This window comes from Cataglyphis hispanica, chromosome 1 (assembly GCF_021464435.1).
Source record: "Cataglyphis hispanica isolate Lineage 1 chromosome 1, ULB_Chis1_1.0, whole genome shotgun sequence".
NCBI lineage: Eukaryota > Metazoa > Arthropoda > Insecta > Hymenoptera > Formicidae > Cataglyphis > Cataglyphis hispanica.
In genome coordinates, this window is record NC_065954.1 from 4,953,352 (window position 1) to 4,978,904 (window position 25,553).

A 25,553-nucleotide genomic window follows, 5' to 3' on the forward strand; every position below is an offset into this window, starting at 1 on the left:
GGAATGAAATAATTATATCTTTCCGTTTCAATTATACAGATAATATCAATATCTTGCCAACGAGACATTCCGTAGCTATTCTTTCGAAACAATAATAATAACGCAACTGCAGCCGATATCAAAAGTAGATGTGCAGAATATTATTTTCCTTGTATATAATTTTAACTTTTCCCTTCGTAATATTATCTCTCAAGAGAATTTGTCTTTTCGAGGAAGACATGCATGCAGAAACATTTAAAATATTTCTCTTGTTTTTGAAGAAATGTAACTTAATTTTAAAAAAGAACCCTTTCACAAATATCATACTTATTCCGAGAATTTGAACGTGTTTGCCATTTAATTCTGACAAACGAGATTTTATTTTCGTCGCTATTTACGTAGAGAGGCACTCACTTCGTACGTGTGTTACGATATTCCCCGCGAGTTTTACACATTTCCTATTCCCATTTAAATACTTTCCAGTCAGGTATGGATAAAGTTATACGACGAATGATGCTTACATCCAATTACGGTAACCAGCCCGTTTTCAATAAAAACGGTACTTTCTGTTTGCGCATTCCGCGCCGGCTAACGAGCCGTTGGTTTGCCACTTAAACTTTTCCATTGTGTGCTCTCTCATTTCCAGCCGCGAGGAATTTTCGGTATTCGCCGAGAGATCTGGTATAATTGCACGGATTACGCGAAAAGACCGAGCGTACCAGATAACCACGGATTACACGGGGGTCCGCGTGACGCACGAATCAACCAAATCGTGATTTTCGTAAAATTGCTTCCTCAATTTAACAGCGCTGGGATACCGGGGGTTGCGGTATCTCTTGTAAACCGATAGCGCATCCATGATCATATTTAGGTACCGATCTATACTACACCAAGGGGAGGTCATCTCCCCGACCGCACACTCGATTAATTAATCTAATCAATTACTTAACAGATATCGTATAAATAAGTTAAAATACGAAGGTAAACCACAATTGAGCGCTAATTCTGCGCAACGCAGCAAAATATTAATGGCAATGAAATTTATATATCTTTTTGCATTAATATGCCATCAATTAATATTAAAATATATTTGCAATTATTCAATACGATTTCTTGCGTAATATAATTGAAGGATCTAATAAACTTTGAGTTTCGCATAAAATTATTATAAAAAATAAAGAATTAATTAATAAAAAAGTTATATCATTTAAAATAAAATATAATATTATTGTTTACAACTCCCAAATTCATTATTTAATATATATTTTATATACTAAAGAACAGGAAATTGTTGGCTGCAATAATAATAAAAAAATTATTGTTAAAATAAAATTTTTTTCGAAATTTTTTTTTATATGATTTAATATGTTTTTGCCTCAAATCGTTCAATTGTGACACATAGAATGAAATAAAAAGCGTTTATTATCGCAATTTTGCAAGCGGTGCGCGTAAAATAATACCACAGAGGTGCCGCAAAGAAGAATATATTTCCAGTTTCAGAACGACAGCAGTAAAACGAGCGAGTTCATTTCATGAACTTCTACGTATCGAGTTACTTGAGAAGCTTAAGAAGAATGGGACGCTGCTAATAAATAGCGATTTGTCTTACATGGAAGGAACGATATTATTTCATATCTTGCAGAGAAGATAATTTTATTCTCGCGACACACCTCTCTCCGCTTTCGCCCCTCATCCTAAAATTAGTCTTTCCTGAATGAGTGTCTACAAACATTCTTCTCATGAGAATAATTTTATAAAAAATGTTCCGCAAAATGTGACAAATTAAATTAAATCGTGTCATTAATTGCAAAATTGACATTTCTATTATAAACGAAAAGAATGGTAAAATCAAAGGAGCAATGCGATAATAATATTCGTCAGATATCTTGCATTGTCATAGATAGAAATTCCTGTATCGCAAAATTAGATTCATTTTATTCGTATTATTGTACAGAAAATATGTTCTGCGAAATAATAGAAAAATATATCATGCAAAGTCAAAATATCTCCCATATTTTTTCAGGCACAAAAGCATAATATTAGATAATGAAGATAATTATTTAATATAAAATTGTTTAATATAAAAAAACAAAAATCTTTTTTCTTAAAAATCATATATTTACAGTTTAATATTTTTATTATGGATATTCAAAAATTGTTAAAACAATTTTTGAAAGAGATAGAAAACGTCTTGTGACCATTCACTTATTCGTGGGAATGGTGGATCGTGGATGGTCTTATGATCCGTCCTTCTCGTATGATGAAGTAGGAAGATTTCATACTGCACAAAGAGAACTTTTCCATGTTCTGCTGAATAGGAACGCCACAAAAGACAGACGGAGAACAGAATATTCGACCTCGATATTACAAGACATTTTGAAAGAGATATTTATACGACTCAGTTTCTTACACGGATCCTTCGGTGTTATTTCGGCAATTTTTATTTCGCCTTGTTCTTATTCTCGGTATAAGAATAACTTGCGAAAATTTTAAATAATTCCTAGATGATATTATACGACATGCATAAAATATATATATATATATATATATATATATATATATATATATATTGCGCAGAAAACAATAATAAAATTACATAAATTGAATTCCATCGATTTCGATAGATTGTTGTTAAACATTAAACGATAAAATTTGTGTGCATAATAATAATATATGTGCATATTCATAATATTGTGTGCATAATAATAAATTTGTGTACATAATAATAATATATTTTCACAGAGCAAAGACTGCTTCTCGCGTAGATCATATGAAGCGAGAAACGAAAAGTCCTCTGTCACAAATCATCGATTTCACATCGCGGAATGTCCGCTAACGCCATTCAGCGCGCATTGAACTAGATTAAAGTGACTTTCTGTCCCGAAGCTGTTGATACGGATCCAAAAGTATTAAAATTTAATGTTTCATTTATTTCACTGGCGTCTCTGGACGACAGGTATCGATAAAGTTGCCAAAGCCGCCTATATACCCGACTATTGCCGCTTGCTCGCGCTTGGAATTTCAGTTGGCTATTACAGTAACATCTCGCCGTATGCGAGAGCATTTACACTAGTATCATGTACTCACGTTTAGGAATGTTATTTGAAAGTTCGTGGAAGGTAGCCGGCGGTAATGTCGGCCAAATTTCAAATACCGCGAACATTGCGGATATGAGTCATGCGAACTACCCGAAATTCGCAAATATGTTACGCTGTATCGTTAAGGAAACATTTTCACAAGCTCGAATTGTTCATTACATGAACAGTAGTTTCTAATCCACTGTTAAAAATATGATTCGTCTCGTGCAAATAATTCGTTGCAATTGTCGAGCTTAACTCTCTGTTAGTCGTAATTTTTATTACCTAAGATGGATAAAAAGAACTAAAGTGTTAGTAAATATAGCTTAAAATAAATAGGATAAAACAAAAATAATTTTTATTTTTTAATAATTTTTATTTTAATTTGGCTTTACGTATTTATACAATATTTATTGGATAATGCGACTAATGAAAGATTAATAAAAATGCAAGATATATACATGAAATCATTTATCAACACTTGTTTAATAAACGAGCTCGAAAATATTATATTATAGACATGCCATTACCAATGTATATTAACTTGTTGATAGCAGAATTCTCGACATTAGCAAACACCAGCAAATCAGAAACTGTTCTCATATGTTTTGGAATGCAAAAAAAAATTAATATACCCACTGCGCATAGAGACATGCATCAAGAAGCGTTAGTTACATCCTATGTGTATCGGTCCAATTTCAGAAATGTTTTGATGTAAAGGAGAAGAATAGCACGGGGATGGATTTATATTCCTGCACCCAATTTCTACGACGGGGTATAGTCTGCAGACCATAGTAGACTTCGGCTATCGTTACTTGTACGCTTCGATGCATGGCATGCGGCGCGAATAGCGACGCTACAACCATCGCAGCAGGCGATGCGACGCGACGTCGGTGGCCGTTTTATAAAGCGATATATATATATATATATATATATATATATATATATATATATATATATTGCTCCCGGGTATACTTTTATTCCGCAAATATTCATAAATCTACGGGAAGAATAAAAGGCCTGCTTATTCCGCTCACCTTTTGTTGTCGGCGGCGCGACGGCGGGCCGTTGAAAGCAAACGTCGCAGTTAAATGGCTGGACGTAATTTTCCCGTTGTTCTCCTGGTCGGAAGAAACGACATTTTTGCCAATCCCGCGTGCTTTCTCATGTTAACGAGCTTCGAACTCGTTTCGTACTTCTCGTCCCGTCCCGTGACCATCAACGCGGAATCCTCCCTTCTTCTCTTCTAGAAGTGAGAGAAAGTTCGAGCGAAAGAAAAGCGGTAAAGTTTTCCTCGGGGAAAACGATGAATGGAGTATCAGACGTGAGATTCTCTCGCGCGTGGATTGATTTATATTTTATTTAATTTCTTTACACACACACACACACACACACACACGATTTTATCATGCGCATATATTTTGATTTAACGTTAAATAAAATCTTTTGTGTATTTCCAGCAAATTGCACGATATTTATTATACCATTTTTCATTTTCTGCACGATTTAATTCGATTTAATCCGGAGGCATACTGCGTTTGTAATGAAAAAAGGGGGCTGTTTGCGATGAGTTAACGAAACGATAAGACGTACTTGCTTGTTTTGCGATATAATTCGTGCACGAAATGAAATAGATTTCCCGCGGGAGTGTTACAACATAGGCAGTTCCAGCCCTCGGCGAATATCGTGTGGTAATCAGTGTAAAATAACCCTCAATTTCAATGTTTTTTTTTTTTTGCACCAGTCAGTTCCTTTCCGCGTAGTCAATTTGAGTTCTCCCATAAAATGTCGTGTTTATGTGAGTGAGCTTGCTATATAAGGTCAGACCTTACTATGCTACATAGTTTGCATTTGGCGCAATTATAGCAATAAGTATTGCGAATAAATATGCGCATTGTTAAACGTTCGAGAGGATACGTGCATCTCGATCTATTCGATAATGGGCAAAATTGTTGGTATGTAAGATTCTCTCTCTCTCTCTCTCTCGTTCGGAAGAACACACCGGCTTGTCCGAGTCCTCTCCAACTGCCGGATAATTACCTAGGGGACACTCGGGAAGCGGCTACGTTTACGATAATGCACAATGCAATTCTCATTACATTGCGCCGAGGTACGTGCTCTCGCGGAGGAGAGGACATTATTGCATCCCGCAGGATCTTCCCCGAAATGGGTCAGGAACGCCCTGTGGCTTGTGCTGAAACGCGATAACAGCCACTTAAGCATTGTTCCCGGTACGATCGAAGATACTTCCCGAATCGTCCACAATCTCGACGGAATGACCTCTCGGGAGACGACCGTGGCCGAAGCGTTATATCGATCGATGGCGGCGAAAAAGTGAATCGAATGCGCCCTTTGAAGTGAAGAATCGAGTTGAAAGGCTTGTTGCGGTATTATTGAGTTTTAGTAGAGCCGAGTTTTCATGAAAACGAATCGCTATGATAACTAACAAGTGCTTTCGAGTGCCAGGAACACGTCGAGAGCAAACGATCGCGGTTTTTCGATAAAGAGCCTGTCAGAAAATAAACCCTGCCGACAACTTTTCTAATATTAATCGTAAATTTGCCGGCTCATTATGAAACATAAATTCTCGACGCAGGATGCTGAATTGTGTAAATGCTCTCGCAGAGATGATGGAATAACGGCAAAACTTTCTTCAAATGTATGTAAATATGGTTTACTTATTCCTGTAAAGGGACGAGCACATAGTTCTAGCCTGTACATATCATCCTTCTTTCACTAGATAATAATTATGCGAAAAACGCTAGCGGAACAAAAATATGTAACATTTAAAACGCAAGGCAAAAATTAAATTGGTATTGTTATTACACACGAATCATTAATTTCACGAATCAAATTAGCACTTTAGAGCATAAAGTAATAATACAATAATTCAATTAATTTTTCATTATATAATTAATGACAATTTTTTTAAATTTCAATTCCATTATTACATCTATTGATTTATACCTTCCTGCTATTCTAAAAAATATCTTAATATGTAATAATGTTAATTAAAACACAGATAATAATATTAATTAAGACACAAATCAAGATTATAAATTAAAACATCTAGAAAGAATTAAGACGCCCCGATTTTAAAGATACACTACTTTTCTCTGAAACGAAGCACAAGCAAGAAGACTCTAATGGCAATAAAAGTGGAAAACTTTTTTGTCTTTTCAAGGTATGAGAGATTGTATCAAAAGAAATGCCAATGCTTTATTTTTCTACGTTATTGCGAGCTATCGTGAGCAACAAGGAAGCATATCCCGACGGAATAAGGATCTTTCGTACGGGACAAAGGGCAGGATCGATCGTTCTAGCCCAGAACTGTGGCTACTGTGAAGTCTAGCCTTGATCATAGCAGTGGAGAAACCCAATATAAGTTGCCAATAAGACGGCAGTTGCCGTTGCTCTTGCCCACAAATTAAAACTATCCCCTCTTACTAAATCTTTCTTCGCTTTTATTCTTTTTCTTTCAGAAATATCGTCGCGTAATGTTTGAAACAACTAGGACAGCAATATTTTTTTTTAATAGCAGAAATTTAAGTAAAGACGCGCAATTACATGTTTAAAGTTTTAATTATAAAATTAAAAAAAAAAAAAATTATTTTGTCTATTTTTATAGTTTCCAATTTATCGTCATAATAAATATTTAAAAGCATATACATATAAATAATAATAATATTAATAGTATAATATTATAGTATAAAACATAATAATTACTTTCTGCAAATTAAACAATTATATATTGTATAATTTAAGAAATATCTAAATAAACCTCAAGAGAATATTTATATCTTATTTACCTCTTCATTCTCAAACATTTTTCATTATTCTATTTAGCTTTATAATTTTTATGAGCTTGAAAAATGTTTTGAACATTTTGGATATGATTTTTGCATTATTTAAACAATGTGTTGATCATGTTTTTGTATCAGTATGTATTTCAGGCGCAAAGCGAGTTTATGATGTTATATATTTTATTACAATTTAATTTGCATTGTGCAGAATAAACTGTGCATTTTGGTATATATTATTATTGGTATATATACCAAAATGCATAGTTTATTCTGCACAATGCAAATATATATATATATATATATATATATATATATATATATATATATATATACATATCTCTCTCTCACTTAATGTTATCGGCTTTTTGCGTAAACCGATCGTGCACCTTATACCAATACTTGTCTCCATTTGCTTGCTGATGGATTTTTCGGATCTCGCACTTCCACACTTTCCGGAATCTGACACAACGAACATTCGTTTGATACGTATTGTATTCCGATGACTGTCTAGATGGCAGGAGTAAAATTTTCCTCACCAGTTATATCTGATAAAGTTTTGTATGACAAATAACTAATGGAAGAATATATTTAGAATATATACTCACTATTATATAAACATACATATCGAAAAGCATATTAATTGAATAAAAATCGATCAGTGTTTATGATTCATGTAAAGTTTAGTATAACAATTTTAATAAAAATTTCTATTATAATATTATTTATTTTAACTATTGAAATAATATTACTATAAATAAATATATATATTGGGCACATTCAATATGTTGCAGTATCTATATAAAGAAGATATAAGTATAATCGTTATCCGTTAAGTGCGCTTCCATGTTCTTACATCCTCTTATGTATATCTCACCAAGATATTTCTCTTTATGCAACGAAGAAGCTGCATAGATTTATAAGCGAATACATTCAAACAAAAAAAAAAAAAAACGCTTCCTTCATTTATAGTAAGTGCAGGACATAGTAATAAATTAATAAAAATATACTTTGTTGTAATGGAGCAATGCCATTACAACAAAACACAATATCCACGTATGGATATTTTCGCTTAAATTTTTCAAATCAAAATATAATTATACATTATTTGTTTTAAGTTTTTAACCTTTTACATTAAATAAGAGATTTTGCTAAATTAAAAGTAATATAAAGTGAAATAGAGAATAAAGATAAATATTTGAGAATAAAAAAATATGGGATATAAATATTCTCTTGAGGTTTATTTTAATAAAATCTCAATAGTGTTATATAAGTGTTATATAAGTTAAAAAATAATTATTTTTATAATTTAAATTATAATACTTATCAACTTACTTTCTGTTATCTCGATATCTATTCTAAGTAAGAAACAAAAGTTAACAAGTTAATGAAATAATCTAGAGATGAAAAGTGCCATGATGATTTTGTGATATTCTATATTGTATATATATGGTTTTATGTATTGATTAAGCTTCATCTCGTGTATACTCGCGTTATCCTTGCAACGATGATATGCAGAAACACCGCACGTTAACATAACAGATCGCAACGAAAGTTATATATATGTTTATGCCAGGATTTCATGCTCGGCGTCGCACGCAATGTATTATATGCATAGCAAAGTTTGCATTGGCGTTACTGCTCACAATCAGAGATTTGAGCATGTTTACATGGCAATGCTATGCGTTGCAATTTATGCAAACAAAAAATTATAAAAGGATTTATGTTGCATTGTTGATACTGATTATAAATAACCCAAAAATTGCATTGGAATAATAGAAAATTTTTATTTTTGTCAGTAATTGAAAAAAATTAATTAATAATATGTGATCGCATTCAAAATAGAAATGTGCGCTGTATTAAAAAAAAAAAAAATGTATAAAAATGCTTGCGGCATGATACACATAATATCAAAGAATACGATAATAATATTTTCTGTTTACATATTTTTAAAGGCAATGCACGTGATCGGACATGTTCCTCCGCGTTCAGTCAACCTAGCTTCCCGTGGTTTCGATGAAATTTGACGTTTTGCATAAAAGGTATGGGCGATATTTGGTGCTGAATATCTGGCGATATACGTGCAAGAAATTTTGACTGATGCCGGAGGTAACAATTCGAATACCAAATAGCAAGAAGTACAGCTTTGATGTTACGCATGAGAGGAATGGCAAAGATCTCAGCGGAAAAGAAGACGGAAGCGAACAAGATTACAGGAAATGCACCTTACTCGAAATTAAGAACTCTTTCTACTCGAAAATATTTACTTTGCTCATTATTAATTGAGAAATAACAACGCATTGTTGTGTGTCGAGAAAAAAAATTCTCGATTAGACTTTGTGAATTTCTATTTTTGCGATTGTCACTTCGTCAATGCAACGAGTTAGAAATACGCTTTGCCTGGAAATGTAAATGTTCGCTTCATCGATTTTTTTATGCCTCGATTCGTGTTGTTTCAACGAGCTTGTATTTACTGTCTGCGTACCTGTCGACAAACAGATTCGAGGACATTGATATGTAATCGTATTGTCATTTCTATTAAATACTTAAAAACGAGTTATTAATTCGAGCCTTTCTCTCTCTCTCTCTCTGCTAGTTATAAATAACATGAAGCGCAATAATATTTTTTCAACAGTGGCATAAAAAACAATCTTTTTTTTTTCATTGTTTATTGATATTGAATAAGAGCTATTGAAAAGAAATTAAGTAAATAAACGTTTTATTATTTACTTTATTTACATTGAAAATTTCTATTTATAAAATGTGTCATTTTCCGCAACCAAGATCATAATCGATATCACAAGGCTTGCGGTCTTGAAATGAAATTATATTTCATCATGAGGACTTTACGGATGCACTAACAACAGTTTGCGCACATGCACCGCGTCGTCGATGTATCGTTATCGTAGGGGAGGAGGAGGAGGAGGGGGAGGAAGAGGGTGTCAAGCCCGCTATATAAACAAAAGAAAAAGCACTCATAAAGAATCGAGGTCTCTTGGGCGCGCAGTAACGCAGGAAACAAGATACTCTGCGTTTACATAATGCATGAGAAAGAATATTTACTGCTCCATCGGCGAGTATATATACATACCTACATGTTGCATCGTAGTATATATTTTCAAAACTACTAGTGTGTCATTGCAGCATAAACTATTCGATGCGATAACGCCAAGAGTTAACGCTTTGCGACGAACTTATTAAACTGCACGTTTAATATTGATAATATACATACATACTGTTTCCGCGATTACAAACTTTGTACAATATAATGCAATGTAATGCAAATTGGTAATTTGAAACAGACAAACCAATTCAGCATTCTGAAAGGCAACGATACAATAACAGTTAAAGATAAACAACATATATATTGAGTGACTTTTAACTCAATATTTAATGTAAACTAATTGCTATAAGATATAACAGTTTGACAGAAACAAGGAGAAAAAACAGAGAGGAGAGAGAGAGAGAGAGAGAGAGAGAGAGAGAAAGGTGTCTCATAAAATAATTATATATAACTTTTCAATAAATGATATTTTTGTGAAATTCTTTGCGACATGCGTATAATTTATCTATAAAACAAAGTTCAAAGAATAACGAAAATTCTCAGCAGTGAATGGCGCATGCCTCACTGACTGATAAAGCTGTCATAAGATCTTGTGGATTTTTCATAAGTCGTCGTGTCACGAATAAGAGACACGAGCAAAATGGTAGAAGAGAGATTTACGTCAATCTAGTTCGCCAGCCGACACGAGAGACGAGTAATCAAATTTTCCCCTAAGATAGCGGCAAACGCGTCGTCGATTTGCTGAACACTTGACAGAACCTCTCAGGCTCAGACGGTTTTCTACGATTATACGTCCATAATGCTCGCGCGCTAACAGCAGCTTGCGTGAAAAAAAGAGAGAAGCTATACGAAAGCGAAATTTATTACGTGAAACGGACAATATACGGGCGTTTCTAACGAGATAATTTTTACAGATTTCTTTCACGGATAATAAATCGTGCTACCTACTCGTTTTCAAATGTGCAATATAATTAATTAAAATCCTGTTATATGTATATAAGAGGAAATCGCAATACTGATGCATGCTTAATGACTCATTTTCATAATTTTCATTTGCATTTATACTTCCTTATTATTCTAGACGCAAAGTTTCTCTAGCATAATGACATTTACGTGATTATTCCACGCGCCGTCGTGTCAACGCATGTTGTTTCTGTGCAGTGAGGCGGATTCTACTGAAGTTCCGTGAGAATTTTGATAATTAATATTCATTGTGGAAATCATGCGGGCGTGGAACAGAATGTAACGCAGAACTTAGAAATGTGTATGATATGTCGCAACAAAATTTCATTGATGGAAAATTATTTGTACTTTGTTTTTCATAGAAAAAAATATTTTAAAATAATTAAAATAATTTAAAATAATTTTACTTAATTAATTATATGTATATTAATATTTAGTTAAATTATAATGTTTCTCACATCCTGCAACGCGCAATTTAACTTCTAGCCACATCATTAGATGTAACTTCAAAGTTTTGCTTTTTCTACAGGAAGTTCTGCCTTTTTTACAGAAAAATATGAATGCGAACATATATAAGAGATAACTATATCTTTCCGTTTCTAATAGGCCGTTTCTAATAGAACATTTTCACCTTTTTTCGTTTTATATGGTGATACTACAAGGAAAGTATAAATCTTTTCAAGCGTCTTTCCTTCTCGTGTACCTTCTCACGCTGTGCTGACTGTTTATGTTTTTGCAGCGATGCGTTCAGCTGAGGGCGCGTCTTCATTTACTTTGGAAATGAAGGCGTTACAATGAGATGAGGGGGGTGAAAGAGTGCGGCAGTGAGCTTTTATCGGTACATCCTACAGAGCCATTTTGCATTTTCCCTCTTTGCAGCAGTCGTCACCGACTTTCTTCCTATTTACGCGTGGAATCCAACGACCTGCAGTTTTTCATTCTTCCCACCCTCTTTTCCTCGACCTCTCCCTTCCTTACGCTTCTCACCTTCTGTGAACGCACGATTCCTTCTGTTCATTCGAGCATCGAGCAAATTACTTTCTGAGTGGCTCAGTCGAGTCGTAACTCGTCTCACTCACGTCCATTCTTTCCTCTTTTTCGCGCTCATATCCCAGTTCCTTCGAGAATCTGGATGGATATCGATCATTATTAATCTTTACAATTAGAGGGGGCAATCTTTCCAAGTTTTCATCGTGCAGTTATTAAATGGGCGCTCTTAATCGTGCCGGATACAAAGGATAGAATATTGGAAGTATATTTATTTCTGTCGAGCGAATAGAAGTATTGCGTTGCGAGTTTCCGTGCAATATTGAACTTATTTCTTCACTAAAGACAGTGGATATTAAAAACGAATAATATTACGATTTGTTCAAATATATACATAAATAAATCGATATAAATATACATATTAATTAATTTTCAATATCTACTGGAAATGAAAGAATATAATAATATCACATATCCGTTATATATTAGATATAATTCAAATTCTTTATTTTTTAATAAAAATATATATAAAATTTTTAACATATATTCTTATGTTAATCTTACTATGTATATATATGCATGCGGTTTAATATAACAAGATTTATTATATAATTGTATATTATATGAGTTATATTATTTGATCTTTGATATTTGAATAAACTCGTATCGCTCGTGTCCATCGCATAAAGTGTATGTGTATATCAAATAATTATATAATAATATACTTAATTATATAATAATATATTTAATATACAAGACGTTAATGCTTTTAACGATTTGAAATATGATCGTTAATAAATTGCAACTAATGCGTATTTTTAATGTATTCATATTTTAGAATAGCTTTTTACATATGAAATTTTTACATAATTATAAATAATTCATACTTACAATCTTTTCTATTATATTTCTGTCTAGAGAACGCACAAATATATGGCATGAAATTACAAAACTAATGAATATAAAATCGAATTCTTTTTTGTGGAGTCTACCTATAGTGCAACGCGCAAAAGAACATGATGAATATATGGATGCGGAAGTAATACCCGATAGCTATCAACTTTCATCCATGTATCCCGTTTTTGTTGCTGCTGTAATAATAGCCGTAGCAACAGCGAGAGGCACCTCAAGGGAAGTATCGATCGTGGACTTAGAACACGGAAGATGCTTTCCCTGTAAAAGTTTGACGCGAGACACGTTTACTCTCTTTTGCTTTATATACTTACATATTTAACAAACACGAATGCATTAAAATAATACACATCGCCCTGATCGCCGAACATGTAACAAAAATTATTTTCTGTATGTATGTAATTAGCAAAAGAAAAAGCGGTTAAGATTTCATCATTTAATTTTAGCATTTAAATAATGATAAATAATATAAGAAGTAGTACAAAAAAGTATATATCGTTTATACAAAAATTTATTTGGAAAAATATATAAACAGGTATTTGCGTATACAATTTGTATATAATATATTTTCTCTTGCACAACATTAAATAAACTATATACTTAGAGGTGTGAATTTATAGAATACTCGGAAGAAATATGAAAGCAAATTTACAATTAGTTATAGAATGTTTTTAAGTTTTCTGAATGATTGGCGTTCCCAGGATATAAACATTTTGCAATTATTAAAAATAATCAGATAAAGTAATGACAATTTTATGAGTACAGAGATATTTGTCTCCGTTTACTGATATTTATCACAGAGATATTTGCTCGCACATTATTTGTTTGACATAAATGTCAATCATATCTGATAAGGTTGTTTAAGGCTGCTATCTCAAATTAAATCAATTTCTGTTTATGTATAAATCGTTTGTTTTTTTTTTATTAAATTTATGTTTTATTTTATTTCTAGATGATAGTATAATATAAATATGTGTTGCGTGTTGCGATATTTTTGATTAAAGTGATCAAACGTAAATGACATTCTGAATTCGTCATATGCGGTGTATAGACCACTGTCCGAGGCAGACATTCTAATGTATTCGGCGCCTACAGTATCGACATACCGTATATGTATATAGTGTATCACTGTAAATTCACAATGCATTTACCCTCAACAATTAACTATTATACAAATTTGGAATCATTTTTATTGTAGCTAATATTTAATTAAATATTTTTTATTTTTTTAACACTTTTTAATATGCTAATGTAGATAAATCTGGAATTGAATTTTATTTTATTATAAAATACATTTAATATAGATTGAATTATACGAAAACTAAAATATTATCTTACCTATTTATGAAAGTAAATATTATATTATTTATTTATCCTTTTAAAAGTGAAGGAATAATGATAGAAATCTTATAATTATAATTAATATTAATTAATATTAACAACATACATACATATATACAGCTTCGAAATTTAAACTCTATTTTACATTTTACAGAAAAAAGTCCACTCTGTATATACATGCGCATTATTATCGTGACGTCAAGGTTATAAGGTGAAGACAACACAATTTATATACCGTTACTTTGAGTTACTATCGAGTCGACTGACATTTGGACATTATCTTCTTGGATACTATAGCGACTAAATATAGTAAAGCTATCATACAGAGTCACCTGTGACATTTTATATTTCCACTTTAGCACTATCAAATTCTGTTGAGAGAAAAATTATTGAAGAAAAAATGTTAAAACTGTTAAAAAAAGTTAGATTAAACGTGATATTTAAATTTAATTTAATTATATTTAAATTAATTTAAAATTGTTGATTATTGATATTCATCATTGTATTTATGATATTCATCAACATAAATTATTTATACATAAATTATCATTTATTTTTGTTCGAGCATTGACAATTGTTTAATTGTCAAAAAATATTATATTCTTAAAAGTAAAATATTACATGTAAATTTATATAAAAGAATTTATATAAAATAAATAAATAAATAAATTTAGATAAAAAAATATTTATACATATATATAACTAATAAAAAATCTTATTAATCTTAATAATCAAAGTACAGAATACAAAACAATTAATAAGATTTTGTTACTTTTGTTTAGAAATAATATTCAATCATTATTAAAAGTACGAAAATTACACATTAGCCTTTGACTTGCCTTCGACAGGTGAATATAAAAAAACTTAAAAGTTAGCAAAGAACGCATTAATTAATATTCTTTTATAAAGCAACTTAAATGCAAAATAAGAGAAAACTGAGTTTTTCCTGGAAAACAAAGTTTAGTGGAGCGCAATAAGTGCATTGCTCGTTCTAATCACCTAAGTCGATGAGGGAAGAATATATTATTTCTTATTTCTTATAGCCTTGCAATCACTTTCCAGTTTTTTCAGGCCGCTTTATTACGACGCGTAACAACTCATCGAGGTCTCGCTTCGCGGAGGCATTCTAAATTATTAACATTTCTCGGTAAAAGCTGCAAATATTCTTTATGAAAAAAGTAGGTTTCGCTCAAAATTTCATTGCATTATCTTTGTAATGTGCATATAAATTAATCAAGCACGAACAATGGTTGATTCTTTCGTATCATGTATCTATACATGCAAGAGTGAGTCGCAAACTTTTACTTCTATTCTCCAAGTTCTGTCTTTTCTCGCTATCATAACACATCTACCGGAAATACCTAGTGTCCAAGATCTGCTTGACGTGTCCAGCGAATCGTGCGTACTTCTCCACCATCCGACTATACCAGAGAGTTTGCGTTGGGGGGTCGCGTAATAACAGCCTCTCGCGTCGCGTGGCAGTTTCGCAAGTTTTGCAAGCTGCCTCTGTTCCGTGAAGCGGATCGAATTCGTGGATCCGGGAATTGCGAGCTTTCCCTTTCCCCCCTGCTTTTCTCCATCTCAGTTCGCCGCTCGCACCCTATGCCGTGTACGTGTCTCTCAGCTTCTAGGTATCCCCCCGTTTACTCTCCATTCCGGCCCCGCCAGAACGCCAAACAATGTCCGGAGTAGTTTGGGGGAGCTTGGCAACGTGCAAATGCGGCTTAACGTACAAATGCGACTCTCGCTTCCTCTCTGTCGGTCCTTCGCGACGGCAACCGGGCTGAATGGAAATAAACGCATGGAAATAAACGTATGGAAATAAACGTCTAGCCGCGACCGCCACCCTCTCTCCGTTGCGAAATGCCACGAAGAGAAGCGAATTAACCACGTTTTCTCACCAATACTCTTGTCGACGCGTACTTTTGTTTTCTGCAGTTGCTTTTTTTTTATATATATATATATATATTGTCACAAATTCGCAGAATGCACATAGATTACAAGTGCAAACTTTGTGCGCGATAACACTTTCCACACCGTGATAATAATTCGCGCAACGTCTTCTTTTTTATCTCTTCACGTTCGAGTAGTGCCAAAACGATTCTATCAAATAGATATCGTGCATACTTTAACGCTCATGTAACGAAATGCAGTCGCTGTTCGATTCGACGTATCCGATTTACACACGCTGTAACGAGGCGACTAGTTGGGAGATACTACATTTCCGTCCATTTCGCTTTGCACGTACATACAACGCTGATGCATAAAATCTCACCAGGCTACGCGATCCAAAGTTGCTGGACCGCGACTAATCTCGCTTGTACGACTATCAGCGCGTTAGTTCGCGTCGAACAAATCGTTTAGAAGAGATAATAGTAGTTGCAGAGAGAGGTGTGTCTGAGTACCGCTGCGATATAAGCGGTATGTGCGGTGGGTGAACTCGGCACTTTCGGAAACCGCAGGTAGTGGAGGAGGGTTGCAGTTTTGCCCGCAGGTCAGCACGTTGCGAATTGGCGCGCCGTTACTTTCATCGCATCTGAGAGACGCCCTTTGACTTTCCACGGCTAATTTGCGAGGTCGTTACGGGCTGCGAAAGCAATTTTAATTGTTTCGCCGCGTATGACACACACGGAGAGCGCGCGCGGACACAATTGCGCGGGCTTGATCGACCAACATCTAACTATGCCTATTCTTCTGCTACAGAGATTGCGGTCGAACATCGTTGAACTCGTAAACGGGTCACTATTCGACCGAAGCGCATTATCTAAATTCCTTTCCAAATCAGTGAAGTAGTAACACGGAATTAAAGATAACGTTAATGTATCCATAAAAACTAACAGAATTTGCTGTGCCATTTGACTTTATATATGAAGATCTTAGTATTATATAGAAAAGCAATACAATAACAAATCTCATAACGAAATTAAATATAAAATTTATTAAATAATAAAATTTAAGCTAGTTACGCAGAATTTTTTAACATTTTGGGGGGCAGAAAAAAAACCAGTTTTTAAAGAAATAAACATATTTAAAAGAACCAGAGAAATATATACATATATATATATATATATAGAGCCCGCGGCTATACAAATTAAACGATAAACGCGCGACTTAAGTGCTGAAAGAAATTACCGTGGCATAATTTCCGGAATGGACACGTTGAAAGCCCTTTAAGCTTAATTGGATTCGAAGGAAAGCGGTTCGGGGCGTTGTATTTCTTAAGACGATATCGATCTGCGCTGACTTTATGCGATCTCATCAGGCGTAAAGCGTTGCAATTTGTGCCGCTGTGTAGAAAACTATCCCACGGTATCTACGACTTTCTCTACACAGGCATATACCATGGAATCTCGAATTATACGATTACATGAAATAGGAAGTAATTTCGTATCAGTTCGCCGAGGCAATATCGTTTCATCTAAGCATACATAAATGTGTAACTCATAAAATTATAATCGTATTATATTTCCGTACTTAGTACATTTTTTTTATGTAGAAAGAAAAAATAAGTATATGTTATTAATATTTGTAAGTTTTTAATATTTTCTAACTTATATTATAATTATTTTCAATTACTAAAAATATAGCTTAATATCTCTTTAACATTAAATCATATTCTATAGTAATTATCATGAATTACGTATGTCTTATTAGCACAAAAAGTAACGACGCAATTATTATAAATATTTCATTCGCATAGTTACGTTTTTCGGCATATCAAAATTTTAATATTACTCGTCACGGCGCTTGACTTGGATCATTAAATACATGTCATATGTATAAGCGCCACATTACCAGATGAATTAAATGAAAACTGATTTGAGACCGAGTGCATATATCATGAGAGTCATTTTATTCTATCCTGATATAGCTGTCGTAGACGTATATGACTCTGTTCGCCTCTGTTATCCGTCGCTCTTTTCTGAACGCCGTTTTATCGCACTCTACATTCTTTGTAGGAAAAAGACGAGGTCTCGAGTATCTCGAATGGTGCCTTCGTAATAGGGTACTTTTTTGCGATAGCTGTACCCGCCTCTTCGAATCTTTCCATCCTTCAGGCAACATACTTCGTAAGATACAGGAGCTAGTGGTCTTTTCTCGTCTCATGGTATCTACTTCTTTTCTCCTTCATGCATAATTCCGATGTGTGATAGAAATTGTAGTGGAATAGAAAACGTGAGTAACTCATCGAAATGAGCGATATAAAGTTAAAGAGCGCAAATGCAAAGAGCCAATTAAAATTGAAAATAGTTTTTGATCTTACAATATAGACTTGTTTTGCTTCTATTTTTTTATAAACATATATTGTATAGGAACTTATGATAAAACATATGTATATACATATATATATATATATATATATATATAGAAATAGATTACAATAAAAAAGTTGTTTCTGTACTATAAACTATATCTACAAACTGCAATTAGTCTAATGTGTTAATGTGTCAATAAATAATTAAATCGAATAAAACAACAGATAATTTTTTATAATTATATTTTTATTATTTTATATATATATATATATATATATATATATATATATATATATGTATATATTATTTTTATTATTTTAGTTTGCATTACGTATTAATTTTTTTGGAACTTGTCAAAACTTAAAAATGTATAATAATATGAAAAAAAAAGAAAAATAGATGTAATTTAACAAAAATCTATGCAATTGTGGATGATATAATTTAAAGACTATTATACAGAGCAGTATGTAAAAAATATTTAAAATAATTAATAACTAAGCTATATATTATGGATGCCAACAGATTTCTTTTTTTGCATTTATGTTTTTATAATTTTTTTAAATTTTAGATAATTAAGATTTTGAAATCGAATATATTATCTTCGATTATTTGCAACTCAACAAAATGTATTTTTAAATCTTATAAATATATTTAATTCTTATAAATATAGACTTCTGATATTTTTTAATTTCTTTATAAAAAATAAAATTATATATATTAAATAAAATTATGCTAAAAAAAATTAATTATTTTTTTTTGTAACATTTACTTGCTTTTTCGTAATGCGATTAAATATTATTTTTAATAATTTATAAATTATTACTAATATAAAAAATAATATTACAAATATGGCAATTGATAAAATTGCTATAATATCCATATCATTTCTCTGGTACCAAGGATCATAAGCAATGCTGCAGCGAAAATGAGGAGCACCTTTATGACGTATTACAAATTCGATCCACCAAATTGCATTTTCCAATAAATTATAAGGCTTATCTTCATTCAATGCTTTAAGTTTAAGCATATTTTCTTTATATCTAGAGAAAAAAAATAATAGGACGTTTTAAAAAAATATATCCTTTTTATTTTAGAATTACATTTTTTTCCTAATTATATAAAAGTTTTGAGATAATGTTGCATAACAATTAGATTTATATGAAAATAATTAGTAACTTGTCGTATTTAAGAGATATAATTTATTGCATAAAGGATTTTTATAAAAAATATTTAATATTATCTTTAATTACAAACAATATTTATAATTACCTTTTGTCGTTTAAAATATCTATTATGGATGCGTTTACAATTTCTCTCGAAATATTTTGATAAGTTAAGTACTTTGCAACTCCGAGAGATACCAATTTGTTAATATTGGCGAACTGATCGGCCATAATTGGTATTCCTATAAGTGGTACCGCGTTATAAACAGCTTCTTCCGTGCTTTGAAATCCACCTTGATATATAAACAATCTAATTTTTGGATGAGCTGTAAAACGGAAAGCACAGCAAAATGTATGACTAATGATTACATGTATACATATATTAAAAGAAAGACTATAGTTTAATTAATCTTTTTTATTTTTACTTATGGCACTAATATAAATTTACCAAGAAGGCTCTGTTGAGGCAACCATTTAGCGGTGTAAATATTATCAGATTTATTTCTTAATTCTTTATCTATTTTCCACACAATTTTGCATGACAAACTTGCAAAGACATTATGAAATACATTTAATACGTGCTGAGAAAATTGTGACATAAATATATTTGAACCTAGGCTCATGTAAATAAATCCATTTGGTGCATCTGTCAAAAATTCATTCAAGTCCTGAAACAAGATAAAATTATCAATAATATTTACTTGTATATTTGTTCTACAAAAAATAAATAATATATAAAATAACAATAGCTTTATAGATATGAAGCAAATATATTAGATATAAATATTAATTTTTAACAACATTGTTTGAATGTAATAAAATTACTTTTGGTAAAGCTGGAGGTTCTTTTAAAATATGCAAATTTCCAAATACTATAATATTAGGTGTTGTTGGTCTTATAAAAGATATAGTTTCTTGTTGGTATTGAAGTATAATACTAATGTTTCTTTCCATATCACGTATGTCTGGTATATTTTTTCCGAGATATTTTTCTGCTATTGCTTGCTGCTGAGGAAAAAAATAATTCAACACGTAATATAAGTAATACCAATATTGAATAAAATTATTTAATCTCTGCCACAATGATAGATTAAAACCGGTAGCTTTCTCCATTTCCCAATTTGATGGATGTGATGGCAAAACGGGTGCACCAAGAAGATAATAATCATGATTATACAATTTTAGTGATGTTACACCTATAAATAAACATTACGCAAATGCGATTATTTAAATCAAATGTTTGAATTTAAAAGTCTGCGCAAAAAACAATACTGAATACATCACTCACATTTATGATATGAAAAGTAATTAAGCTAATTACTTATTTATATTTAACTGTCTTTAAATTCCATAATAATAACGCAAAGGATGACAATAAATATTTACATTAATTAAGCCAAATTGATAATTGAATTATATTCTTCAGTTAATTTTAGATAAAAATTATAAAATTAAAATTTTATTAAGTTATGACCTTTCTTGATACTTTTGCTTGAAAAACTTAAAGTTTAAATTGACTCCAAATAATCTTGTTTAGACAAAGCATAAGAAATAGTGAATAATATATAGGCTATATATTTTTTATTCTTACCTATAAGAGGTGCATTAAATCTGTGCGCCAACGGATAAAGACCAGGTGTCTTTACAATTTCTACAAGTACTACGTCAAATTTTTGGTCACTATCTGTTGCATACATTTTACGTACTTCTGAATGTTTATAAATGTTTTCTATATAAATATGGCACAGATTGAAGAATTGGTTAAATTCAAAATTTATCCATGTAAATTGCTCCATAATTTTAACAAAATTTAGTTTTTGTACGTTATAGTTGGAATGGAAATCGATTTCTGTTAAATTTGTCATAGCAGGATCATTAACTGGATCCGTTGTTAGAACAACGAGTTCGTGTCCTCGTTGGCTTAGAGCAGCCCATAATGATCGATAAGCAATTTGATGACTATAGGATGGTGTCGGAATAATTGCTAAGATTCTTGCAGCTTCCAAGAATGGCGTGACGATGCACAGAAAACACATTATCCAAAATGTCATTTTGGCATTTGGTCCCATTTTTCTATTAATAACAAAACGTAATAAAAATTTAATTTTAACCATCAAACGGAAATGTAAAAATTATTGACTTGCTATTGCAGCAAAATGCCTACTTCTATCTATATAAGTCTCTACAGTCTCATTTTTTACTAAAGATAAAGTATACATATTTATTCATTTTGTAACAAATAATGACATATAAAATATAATTATCATTGCTTTGACAGTATTACGCAAAGCATATGTTTAAGTATTCTCAGAAATGTATATTTGACATATGGCTCTAATAGAGAATGCAAATTAGTTTTTTTTTTTAGAAATTAAAAATAATGGTAACGTAAAACTTTTTTATGTATTTTTTATATCAGTTAGCGAGTAAATTTCACAATTCTTGCATCTGTGTGATAAAATACTTAAGTTTTAAATTATAAATATATGTAAAATTTTAGAATATATTTAAAGTATTCGATTATCAAAGCGAATATTAATATTGCATATGACATGAAATTACGAATAAGATATACAATTAAGATAAACATAATTTTAGATTAGATTTGCATTTATATTTAAAATACATATTCAAAAATCTTATATATTAGCATTGCTTATACGAAATAATTTTGGTTAAATATAATATTACCAATGATCTACAGCTTATTAGCAAACTCAGTGTCACTATGACAGCAAAAATTTTCTAAGCACTAAATGTTCTTATGTATTTCAATTCTGCCAATCAATAATAAAAACAAATTCTTTTTGCTGTTACGTGACTTTAAATCATGGATGAGTTTGAGCGGAAAGTGAAATTGGTTTGAAAACAATGGTATATGTTGCGCATGCGTATTCTATGGACCGTGACAAATAAAAAACTCGCAAAATCGATGGACCGAAACTGTGGAGATTCGTTTCTTTTATTTCTCGTCATCTTCATCTGTCACACTATTCCTCTATCTGACCGCGCTCGCGCGCATGAATCGTTTTTCTTCCGACCGCAAGAAAGTGAAATCTTATTGTAGTCTGTCGTCATAATCACGGAACAATTGTTTTTAAAGACTTCTGATGCAACTCTAGTAAAAACATGTTAATCAACACGTTGTAATCATGACAACGAGAAAAATGTTCATATTTTTATACACGCACACTACTAAGATAATAGAAACTTATATTATTCTTTTTCTTTTCTCTTCTTTACAAAAGACTATTCATCATAACTGTATCAATTCTTATTAATTGAGTTTATCGCAATAAGATTTATGCCGCTTATAAAGATGTCACAATTTTTCATTTAATTAGACATTCTAAATTTAACAATATTTATAAAAAGAAAGATAAAAAATCAATAAATACGCTTCCTATTTCAAGTATTTGATTATTAGACAGTAATATTATCCGTAATTAATGTCGTTGTTATAATTCGGAGTGAATTTAACGGAATATTAGTTCGCAATCAGTTCAAGAGATCGCGACGATGCGCTTCCATGTATCTCCGCATATCAGTCCTAGCCAAAGTTTCTACCTATTCGCAGAAACCGTATTCAACATACAGTAGACACTATGCACGAGAATACTCTGGGGGAGTTAATCGGGACTAAGTTTAAATGTCTTCAAGATGTTTGTACTGACCCACTTGCACATAGACAGACTAACCATTGGCATTGGTCGCTGTACTTCATCAACGAGATATGTTCAAATACGCCCGCCGCGACGGGAATAATCTGCGACATGGTTAAAATGAACTTGTAGCAAGTGTTACGTTATAAGATAACGTAAATTCTTTTTTTACACACATATCGTTGGGCAATATTATTTGCTCTTTTTCATTAAAATAGAAATACATATCTTTTTAAGTATATTCTCTAGTCTTTTACTATGGCTTGTTGGATTAAAATTTATATGAAATGATAATACGAATAATAAATATGCGATATATAAAACAAGGAAATAGTATTTCCCGACTCGTTCGTGATGAATGATGATTAATGACGTTTCATTAAGTCGAATTTCCTTTAAAATCGCTAAGACTGTAAACACAATTTCCCTAAATCGCGAGCCTCGACACGAAGTAATTATCATTCGCGATCCTCGCGTTCCACCTTCGTGTGATGTATGTACTTGTCGGTGTACCGGATAACTTTAACATGGAACACACATACTTTGAATGCGGCTTGTTAAAAGTTTCCTGGTTAGACGGAAATGGATTTTGCATTTGGTGGTAGGCGTGCGACTCGTAGGCACGAAACAACTTTACGATGTCGACTACCTCTCAGATACTGCGACGATCAACCGTCCACGTGAAGAAATCTAACCGGAATAACGACGAGAAAATATACAGTTAATGCCAAAAGAAAATTAGTTATAAAGAACAATTTATCTTTAGTATAAAAAAAAGTATAAGAGAGAAATCACTTAAGTTGCATGTTTCTCTTAGCTTTTTTGGTTAATAACAGCTAAAAAAAAAAATAATAATTTAATAAAAAAAAAAAATTTAATAAACTAAAAAAAATAATTTATTCCACAGATTATATTGCACATACTAAATTTTATAAATTTTATGCAAGAAAAATAGAAATATAAAAAAATAAAACGTTTGCTTTTTAATATAACCAGAACTTGATAAACAACGACATAGCATAAACAATATGATTATTTATATAAAACTTATTATAACTACATAGATATTTATTTATCAACATTTGGATTAATCAAAAATTAAGCTATAACATAAGACTGTGCGTAATATAAATTTCATGTATATTTGTTGTATTTTCTTCGATAACAAGACGCTTATTATTGTGCCATACGTCAATTTTTTAAATTATTTTTTTTTATATTACATATATTTAATTTATTTATTTCTATCTAATCTCATTTATTTATTTAACTTATGTTTTTAAATTTTAATACTAAATTTATCTTTTTACTGATATATATGCAAAATGCTAATCTATATATTTCCATATTATCTGAAATATATTATACCTTAGTGGGCATCTAACTGCAGTGAAAACCTGTTTATAACGTAATAAAATTAACTGTATAATTCTTAGCTATCCAAAAATATTCTTCTTATCGTATAAAATATTTTTATGCCAAATCCATTTTATACAAAATTTAATACAATTTAATAAAATTTTTTCTTTGTTACGTTTAAAATTATAACATGAACCTAATAAAATTATGGGATTTATTTTATGTAGCAATTAACACATCTTGTTATAATTTTTGTATAAAGCAGTCCAATAACCTAGCGGAAATTCATTTCCGAAAAGCGTGAAATTCACTCTGACCGAGTTTACCGCCACTTTAATTTCTTTTTTGCATGCATCTACGGAGCACTCATTTTCTCACCAGCTTGCGCGATATGACGAAAATATATCCGATCTCTGGCATAGTGAGAATATCAATGAAAATCGGATAAAGACAGCCTACTCTTAAATTCGAAAGTGAATTCAAGATCCTATTTGAGTATCATTCCTTTAATCCACCTTGGAACCGGATTATAGAGATAATTTCGCCGAGTCGCTTCTAATCAGCTTTCATTTACCGCAACTCGATGAGAAATTCGTTAAAATCTTTGACACTCGCGCGTCAAGAGATAGAAACGGCAGATTTCAAAATGAAGATCTTTACCTCGAGAACTTTTCGCATAAAGCTTTTTCTATTTACTATTATTACACTAATATCGTTAACTGATATTCGTGTGTAAAAACGGCATTGGAAAGTTTCGAGAAATTCTTAGAGGAAATAGTAATATAAATCATGTATTTTAGATAATTCAAAGTAAAACTGTCTCTCCCTTTTCATTTTGTCACATTCATAGAAACTAAATAATATAATATAATAATTGAGTCTTGCATTAATTTTCCACAAACCTGTTTTACACGCTTATACATTAACCAGTTTCCGTTCGCAACATCGTAAACATCGTATCGCGCGGAAATCATTACCTTGAGCGACTCG

At 31.6% G+C, this 25,553-nt stretch overlaps 1 protein-coding gene across 1 annotated transcript; it reads right to left on the bottom strand.

Annotated features, from left to right (window-relative positions):
• Positions 1 to 19,644: 19,644 nt before the first annotated feature.
• LOC126850680 (UDP-glucosyltransferase 2-like) lies at positions 19,645 to 21,664 on the bottom strand. The gene is made up of 4 exons (XM_050593921.1): positions 21,134 to 21,664; positions 20,368 to 20,738; positions 19,991 to 20,210; positions 19,645 to 19,868 (listed from the first exon to the last, which is right to left on the bottom strand). The coding sequence occupies exons 1-4, from the start codon at positions 21,654 to 21,656 to the stop codon at positions 19,645 to 19,647; spliced, it is 1,338 nt and encodes a 445-aa protein (XP_050449878.1). The 5' UTR covers positions 21,657 to 21,664.
• Between the last annotated feature and the right edge of the window lie 3,889 nt (positions 21,665 to 25,553).